Source organism: Triticum urartu, unplaced genomic scaffold (assembly GCF_003073215.2).
Source record: "Triticum urartu cultivar G1812 unplaced genomic scaffold, Tu2.1 TuUngrouped_contig_5582, whole genome shotgun sequence".
Lineage (NCBI taxonomy): Eukaryota > Viridiplantae > Streptophyta > Magnoliopsida > Poales > Poaceae > Triticum > Triticum urartu.
The window spans coordinates 1,666-11,110 of NW_024116268.1; the positions used below are offsets into that span (position 1 = coordinate 1,666).

The window sequence follows — 9,445 nt, forward strand, 5'->3', positions numbered from 1 at the left end:
TGCGGTGTCTATCTGGGAACCTTCTAGTAGTCCAGCCGCAAGCCTTTTCCTGGTCAATTCTTCCATGTCAACATCATCTGTAGCCGGCGCTGTGGCCATCCCTATTTTTTCCATAGCATTGGCACCATAGTAGCTAGTATTGCCCTCCTCATATCTGTTGTTGTTTCCACCACCAGAGCGACCACCCCTTCGTCCTCCACGATTGCCTCGGCCTCCCCTAGGGCCTCTTCCAGTCCGCATAGCCCAGCCGAAGTCCTTAAAAACTAAGGCAGACGGGGGGTGGATCCCGTTCCCATGTTCCTTGTACAGATGCTCGAGCATACCGCACACAGCACACCAGTCAGGTAGCTTCTCATACTTGTTCCTGTAGATCTGCCTCTTCCCGTCTCTAACCATGGATACAACATTCCTCAAAGGTTTAGAGACATTGATCCGAACCCACACCCGATAGAAATTGCCAGAATTCTTCAAAGGTTTTAAGACACAGTAGTGTTTTCGTAGTTGTGGCATACATAGGCACAAACCTAACAGGCCCTGAAAGACGGCATGTAGTTAAGAATTCGGGACAGAGATTCAGCTCTATTGGGCGGGGACGATTTAGTCATTTAGAGCTTCCCAGCCCTCGCAGATCAGCTCTAATTGGGCTGGGACGACCCCTCAAAACAAAAAACAAAAAAAAAAGGCTGGGACGAAACACTGATCTGCGAGGAAGTTTTTATTCGGCCCTCCTCGTCATCATCGACCATGGGCGCCGCCGCGGCCGATCTCGAGGCGCGTCAGCTCCGCATCCTCCGTCGCGTCGAAGACCTTGAGCTCGCTGCCCAGCAGCACCGTATTGGGGCGCTCTCTCTCTCCGACGCCGAAGCGGAGGTCGAGGCGGGGGACACCGAGGAGCGGCTCTCGGCCCTCCTGGCCGCGCGCGGCGTGCACGACTTCGCCTTCCGGCGTGTTCCAGCGGACTACTACGACCGCTCTCTCGAGGAGCGTCGCGACCTCCTCGCAGCCGATTCAGTCGCCCAGCTTTGCAAGAGCATAGTGATGGTACGGCCTCTTCCCTTTCATATCCCCATGTGGCGTTTCGTCGAACACCTGACGTGCGCAATTGCGCACGTTGTTGCAATTGACTGTATTTACTTCATTGTGGCATTAGGTTGTCTGTGTTATCGGTGGATTTAGAGGAGTAATGGATTGTTTGGTAGTCATGTATAAAGGCAATGGCCTAAAGGATTGCTAATACGTATGGTTTATTGGATGAAAATGCTATTAATCTTATATCAGGGTCTGTAATTCGTTAGCAGCATGAGCAAAAGGCTGTTATGATCCTCAGTGATTTGTTCTGAAAAAAGTTGTACTTTCACTGTATGGTTGTACCATGATATTGGCAGAAGTGTTGTTCGTGTTCATGAAAAGAATGCTCTAATTGTTAGTTACCATATGCAGTTAAAATAATGCTGCAACTAATAAGTTTAATTTATTGATGATAGAGGGTTGTGTCAACTAGTGTTTCGATTGCAGGTAGTTATGTTGGATTTATATTGTATCTTAAGATTGTGAGATCAACGGCCATTAGCTTCCATGCAACAAAAAGATGTCTCTAGTTGGTGGACGAATAAAGATACAGAGTTTTTGGCATGCCATTATAAGTTGGAAGGTGCTAGGTAGACTTGGTAGAGAACTAGGGAATGAATGGTTTTTTTTAGCACAAATGTGTGTTGCCATTGATTTGAGCTCAGATGGATGGCTGTGAGTTAGATTGTTATACATAGGTTAATGATAGTAGACGCTGTTGTTATGAGCTATGGCAAGTTGGCACCTGGTTATGACATTTATAGTTTGATGGGTCCTTACAATTCGGCTACTCAAAACTACTCAAAATTAGCTTTTTATTTTAATTTTGACACATAATTGATTACTGTCCTTGCTACTTGAAATATGCAAAAAAAAATACTAATGCTCATTGGTAGAGAAAGTTTTTGCTAATCTGCTGTCTTAATGATTCAGTGCATTCCAGGCTAAGTCCGATTTGTTTATTCCCAAATTTGAGAATTGAAGCCAAAATTTGTTTGCTGATTAATATGTGAATAGTATCTCTCCCTTATCTTTTTATTTCGGATTTCTTTTCAACAGATTTTGTCTTTTGTGCTTCTAAAGTGTTAGTAGATTGATTTTGTGTAATAGTATCTCTCCCTTCTCATTTTATTGCATTGTTTAAGGCTTGGTATCCATGGATATGTTCTCTGAATCATGTCCACTTTTCGCAGGTGAATACCAAAGCTGCTGCAGATGTAGTTGACTGCAGTAACCCAAAGAATTCTAAATATTATGTTGTTATTGTTCAGGTAACCTTTTATAATCTCAATGTATCATCTTCAAACTTGATACTCAGTACAGTATATTTATTTTGATAACTTGAATATCTTTTGCAGTATATGGCACGGCTTAATGCTGAAAACATCAAGAACTTCCTGTATACCCTAAATGAGAGTCAGATACCCAAAAAGAGATTTAACAGTAAGATTGTTTTCAGTGTGTTGAAAATTCTACAATCTCAAACTATTCATTTGCAGGCAGATGTATGTACCATCAAACATTGTTAGTCATATGTTTCTTCAGAATCATCATTGTCTGTATCTTAAATAAAAATATAAAATGCATATACCAATCTGCTTCAGTTTCAAGATCTTCAGGTATAGCTGCAGATACTGTTGCAGTATCAGAAAATTAAAATGTATACTTTTGTTTTTGGTGTAGTGAGGCTCGCACCAGAAGAGGAGTCACTCATGCTTACTGGGTTTGTGCACAATGGTGTGACATGCATTGGAATGAAAACAGCCATACCGGTAATGGAATTTTGCTATTACCATGTTGCTTCTTGAAGGATGTATGTTGTTGAAGATACTATCGTAATTATATTCAAACTGAAGGACAACAGAACTACATAAGAGATAAATCACATATTTTGCATATCATATCTGACACTATATGCCTAATGTACCGTCTCCTTGAAGTTTCCTAGTCCTTCTCAAATTCTGTACGAGTAAATTGATGGTATTAAACAATAAGATGTATGGTTTCAACTTTCAACTGTGATTATAACCGAAATATCTTATCAAGTTGTTCTTCTGATAAATTATTGTATATTCTTGCTCAAATAGACGTTCTAAATGAACGACAGCAATTTTTGACATTCTGTATTGTACCATTGGTTGCTTTTTTTTTGTTTCTCTCGAATGTCAAGATTATAATCTGAAATTTGCAAGGCATCTTATAATACTAAGGGTTTGTCGGCAGGTTATCATAGATGAAGCCATCACCAAGTTGGATGAGGATTTCTTCTGGCTAGGTGGTGGAGAAGTTGACCTCAAGCTCGGGATGCGGACCTCAGAGTTCCTAAATGCTTTCAATCCATTTGTGGTGAAGTGTAGTTAACGAGTGATTACCATACAGCTTAACAGAAGCTTCAGATCCATGTGGTTCTATGCGGCCTTGATCAACGCACTGCCAGGGAGGTACACTAGGCTTTTGCTTGGATCTGGGGTTAGGATGTCTGTCTTTTTTGGAGCAGCGTTTCCCTTCCAGTTGCTCTGCTCACATTTTGTTACGTTATTTACTGCTGATTGTTGGTACTACCTCCGTTTCAGTTTACAAGTCCTACGCGTATACCTAGGTTGCCAATTTTATCACCTTCATATAAACTATATAACACAAAAATTATACGGTTTGAAAATAGAACATCTGAAGTTTATATTGGTATATTTTTTGTAATATATGACTTGTATTAGGTTGGTCAAATTGACGACCTAGGAGCACGCGTTCGCCCTATAAACTGAGAGAGAGGTAGTAAAATTGATGTAGCGGAGGGGACATTCTTGGGAAGATTGATATAATTGCGGCAAGTGGGCTTATAATATTACTAAGCCCTTTGTAGTTTGGGCCTGAGAGTTGAAAACCAGTGTGAAGTGTGTAAGCCAGACATCTGGCTGCGTCCCCTCAAAAGAAGAAAAGAAGTCTGGCCACAAAAACCGAAGTTTGTTTCTGTCTTGTTGTAGTACTGCTCAATACCTTTTCCATGGAGCTTCTTAGCTGTTTTCACAAGTATGCAACTGTCATTTTAAAATAAAATATAAGCGTAATTTGAGGTTAGTTTGTGGTTAGAATGATGTGTAACAGGCTGCTAAATAAGACACAAAGGGTCAAACCTGGGGTTTGATCATTAATGGGCTGAGGTACAATCACTCCACTAACCAAGTAGACCCAGGTTAGTTCTCTAAGGAGCAAAAATGACAATGTAGTGGTGCATATCTGTATTGTTCTTATCTTTTTCCTCGTCTCAAGTTTCCAACCCACCACAATGCAACTAATAACTACTGGCCCTTGACGCATCCGTCTACTAATGGTGGGACAAGTGAACCGATAATCATAACTCCAACCATCATGCTATGGCCTCATCATGCTTGTGGCTTGGACTGTTTGAAACGAGAGGATGCCTCCCTCATCATGCTTGTGGCTTGGACCGTTTGAAACGAGAGGAATGTTCGGGTGTTCCGTCACAAATCCATAGCACCGCTGATCCTTCCTAACATAATCTTGGAGGAGGCAAGCTTTGGGTCACCGACTAGGGCATATAATTTTGTATATATGAGTAATTGTCATGCCGTGTATGTGAGTGTTGTGTAAAACTCTAAACTCTATTCTCCCCTTATTTAATTGATGATGCAAATATTATGCTTCCGTTCCGGAAAAAAATCTAGCACCTGTTGTTTCACCACATGGATGACCTCGTCAGAAGTAGGTGATGATCAGGCCGAACCTGGACCCCTTGATGGGTATACGAAGAAAAAAATGTCTTGAACTGTCATTTAAGGGAAATGCAATATTTTTCTTCTGTCATAAGCGTCTTCTCCACCAATATGTCCCTTGCTTTGTTATCAAGATTGTACCAGATTTCTTGATCAAAAAATGTTCATAATGAAAACTGGTCCTCATCAAGAATAGCATACTCTAGCAGACGAATAAAATATGTGCTCGTGATCACTCATAATGTGTTTATTTAACATTGTCTCTGTAGGGCTCTAATCTTTTGGATTAGCATTAGTTTGTTCCCCCACAACCACTATTGGCAACTCGTATGGATTTCTTGATATGCTCATATTACTAGTGTGTACAAATGTACTAGATCAAGTCAAATAACCGATTACCACTTTGAGCTCAAAGATCAAAAAGCACAATAGCATATATTCCTAAACAATGCCAATCAATCCATTATCAATGGCCATGTTCCAACAATGAAGATGTAATATTGATAATCATTTGTAACTCTTCATCAATCATAGTGGCAAATTCACACAGGGCATATGCTACATATAGGTAGAGACATACCTTTCCTTGATTGCATCGTCTTGGTGGACGGTGGGCTTGGCCACGTGAGGGTTCAGTGATGGGGCTTCTTCGGCTAACCGACCCTGCTGCTTGAGCATTGAAAAAAAAAATGAGACAAGGCCACGCACGGGACATCAAGAAGAACTAACATAGGTTACTTTTGAGAGACGATTGATCAAGATCACACAAGATAGCGATGTTGACTAATCCAAGAGCATTGGTTGACCAGGGGTGATCTCATATCGTCTCAGCATGGGTGTGCTCGTGCCTACCGGTGTGCGACTTGTCCACCTCTTGCACATGACTGCTCCCGCATGTGCTAACTGCTTCAGTGCAGGCTCGATTGTACATAACACATACGCAGGGGGGAGGGGCCGGGTTTCGATGCAAATAAGCGACGATCTGATTCTAGTAAAACATCGCAAGCAATCACGCCAGCTATGTAGTGCATGCACATGATAGATGTGTCTATGTATATTCAAAGCCAGTCAATTTGTATGTGTATTTAGGGCTTGTTTCATTTAGTATGGATCATAAGGTATTTGCCTTCAATCCCTTGTCATCCATGATAAACCTAGCATGACCTTAGTAGAGGGGCCTTGGTTTCGGGGGACTCAGGGCGGTTGCCCCCTCCCCCATCCCACCCAAGGGTCGTGCATGCCCGTTCGTAAGCCTAGTGGGACCCTTGGTTGTGGGGCCATGTGGCGGCCACCCCGCTCCCCTCCCCGCCTACTTGCTAATGATGTGGTGCGCTAGAGGTGATTGGGTGGAAAGCCTACCTCTTCGATGAATATCACACCAGTAATTGAGCATGTAAACTGAAATCAAGGTTGAGGGAGAGAGGATGGGACAAGAGACTTGCATTGCATCCATTAAGTTCCACATCTTTGACTTTGTTAGTGTTGATCATGGCCCGTGACGCAGTTTTGTCAAAGATGTAGTACAGAATAAGCAGGGAAATGTTTTTTTAAAACATGACAAAAGATATTGTCATTTTCATTCATTACGGGAGAAGGTTTAGATAAGTAGAGAAATGTAATTTATGTGAATACTGTTGTTAGTAGTCGCATCTCCTCTCTCTGGGCTAACATTTAATTTATCAAGTCATTTCAAAAATAAGAAGACGCTTATGTTATGGCATCTACTTAATTAAAGAGCCCTAAGGACATGCCACATTGTGATTCACTCATACACACATACATACATGTCGTAATAATAATCATATACATAACTACATTCGAAGAAAAAATATACATAACTAGTACAAGATTGTGCTAAAATCCGGAGTCGAGGAGCCAAGGGCCGAACATTGACCGATCCATGCATGTAAATTTCGTTCAGAGGCAAGCTCAATCAAAGAGGTAAGCCCTGCTTATTGCTTTACGCACGCACTACCTGTTGTGAACAGCTGGTGCTGCGTGTGCAACTGGGTAGTCCATGGTTACTAGTGTTCCCTCTGTGTACACGGTGGTCGCCTTAGATCCTAGCCGCTCTCCGTTAGAGCCACGAGATGAGTCCCCTGCAAATCATTACCACTGACTATGAATTGCTGTGAATGGTCAATCAAGGCGACTAAAGGGCAAGCTGTACATGTACCGGCCTTTATGAGATATATATGATCCAGGGAATAGAAAAGCTAATTAAGTGCAGAATCGGTACGTGTATAGTATGTGCATTCTCATCTGAGCTATCTCTACTTTTTTATCAAAAAAAAAAACTTTGCTATCTATACTCTGTCGCTAACTAGCTAGTACTCCAAGCCTACAGCACCACAACCCACCCAAACTGAAGCTTGTCCGGAATTATCTCAATATATATCGGCGAACTCTGTCATCAAAATTGCAGAAAATAACTAGAAATATAGCGGAAACACAGACACGACTTGAAGCTGCTGGTAGCTAGCTAGTGAGATTCAAGGAGAAATATACATGATATATATAACTAGATAAATGATCACGACGACATAAATGTCATCTCATGAACGGCTCTCATCCGTGATCGATGTATATATGTTCAGTTGTGATACGGAGTGCGGGTTCTAGGCTGAGCATAATCCAGGTGAATTCCCTGATCGTCCACGTGCTTGCGATGAGGAAGCTGCTGCGAAACCCTAGCGGCATGCGTGGTGTTTCGTATTCCACCTGATCGATTGATCAATGTTGCTCCCGCGCCCGTCGGCTGATCGATGCTGTTTCCGGCAGCTCGAGCCTTCTTCCCCGCATCATGAACCATCAACGAGCTTCTCGTTTGCTTCTGGGCATCAGCAACCTCTGTCGCAAACTACAGAAACACAATAGAGAAAGGGAGGGCAATGTTAGAACAAAATCGATGACGTTATGATGTTTAACCGGATTGTGTTAGGGCTGAAGCAAACCTGGGATGATGAGGAAGACTTGCTGCTGCTTAAGTGCTTGCCATTGACGCGGAGACGACGAGCTTCGCATGAGGTGATGTAGAGAGTGAAGAGGAAGAACACTAGGAGAATAGTGTAGGTGGTGGAGAGCTTTAGCTTCCTCTCGAGAGCTAGGGGAGGGGAGCTTAGGCTAAACATGGAGGACCGGTGTGATTGGTGACCACTTAGGAAACATTAATAGGTAAGAGAGCTTAGAGAAGTGACATGCATCGAAGTTCGAAGAGGATATGGGGGAGGTACGTGGTACAAGCTAGAAAAGGGGGCCTCCGTTTCTTTACGTAGATTTCTGTTTTTGCCAGGAATACACAAGACGTATTTGGAGTACCAAAACTAAGTATTAACCAAAATAATTAGTACTCCCCCATTCCTTTATACAAGGCCACTTCTTATTTGTATGTCTAATTTTGACTATTAATTTTACCAACAAAAAGTGAGTTATATGGCACAAAAATATTTCATTGGATACACATTTCAAAGGACTTTCTGATGATATACTTTTTACGACATATAATCCATATTCCGTGGACCAAAATTACGAGTCAAAATATGACATGAAAAACGAAGTGGCCTTGCGTATAAATATGAAGGCAGTACTGTAAATCAACCAGTGTTGATTGTACAGTAACAAACTAATCTTCTCCTAATTTTGTTTTCCAGAATTTCAGGCATACTGCAAATTAAGAAGGATGGTTGCACGCATAGCAGCACCTGCCGTACGAAAATGTGGTAAACAAAGGAAGAGCGCGCGCGGCATGATGGGGTACTGGTCATGAAAACCGAGGCAGAGCCATCTCCTTAGCCGCACATGGATGTCTCGATCCGTCCCCTTCCTTGATACAGATTTTGTAAGCAACCCAACCCCTGGTTACTTGGTGATCATGTGCATTGCAATTATTACGTGCAGTGCGATCTGCCACTGTTGTAGTACCACCAGTTGGCGTGGGCAACCCTAACCCCATAATCAAATTGATTAAACCAAGTACAGTTTAGTACCTTCGATGTGACCAAGTTGGCATACTTAAGCCCTACTTTGCTGTTGCTTGATGATCAATTTGCCTGGCTGCTGTACCTACGCGTTTCCGGAATTTGTTAATCGGGGCCGTTGACATGTCTGAATCACAAAAATCTTCCAGAACCACGGAGACCCAGGCCGGCCATTCTATCTGCATGAATCTCAAGGACATCGATCAATGTCAAACACGCATATGAGACGTACAGCTTTTGAGGGAGTGTGCACGTACAGTGAAGAAGTGCAAATCTGAAACAAACAGATGTGGTCAGGCGTAAGAGAACAGGCGGCCCACGGTGAGGTTATCTGCATCCGATGCATGCAGAGAGTTTGCTAGGGAGGCGAGGCGGGGCGAGATGGGTCGATGCGTGTCGCATGGCACGGGGATCTCAGTGTGGACCTGGGGCGGTGGGAAGAGCTACAGGAGGGATGCACGCGATCTATGCCTAGAGCGAGCGAGCTTGCTTGGCGGGGCAAAGATATGGATGGGTGCATGGCGCGGGGAGGTGGGAGAAAGTGCCGGAAAAGGGTACGAGTATGGGGTATGGGTGTGGCACGAGAGATCGCGCTTGTCTCGCCGTGTCGGCCGCGCGGCCACACCCCTCCGGGCTCCGGCCCCAGCGCGCGCCCCCCTGCCCGCCCGG

General features: G+C 43.3%; 2 protein-coding genes across 2 annotated transcripts; one reads left to right on the forward strand and one right to left on the reverse strand.

The window, feature by feature from the left end:
* Positions 1–632: 632 nt before the first annotated feature.
* On the forward strand, positions 633–3,745 carry LOC125529411. Its single transcript, XM_048693822.1, has 5 exons — positions 633–1,041; positions 2,262–2,339; positions 2,427–2,511; positions 2,752–2,840; positions 3,292–3,745. Exons 1-5 carry the CDS (start codon positions 745–747, stop codon positions 3,427–3,429), a joined length of 687 nt encoding a protein of 228 aa, XP_048549779.1. The 5' UTR covers positions 633–744; the 3' UTR covers positions 3,430–3,745.
* Positions 3,746–7,185: 3,440 nt separating this feature from the next.
* LOC125529412 lies at positions 7,186–8,282 on the reverse strand. Its single transcript, XM_048693823.1, has 2 exons — positions 7,754–8,282; positions 7,186–7,659 (listed from the first exon to the last, which is right to left on the reverse strand). The coding sequence occupies exons 1-2, from the start codon at positions 7,928–7,930 to the stop codon at positions 7,393–7,395; spliced, it is 444 nt and encodes a 147-aa protein (XP_048549780.1). The 5' UTR covers positions 7,931–8,282; the 3' UTR covers positions 7,186–7,392.
* Between the last annotated feature and the right edge of the window lie 1,163 nt (positions 8,283–9,445).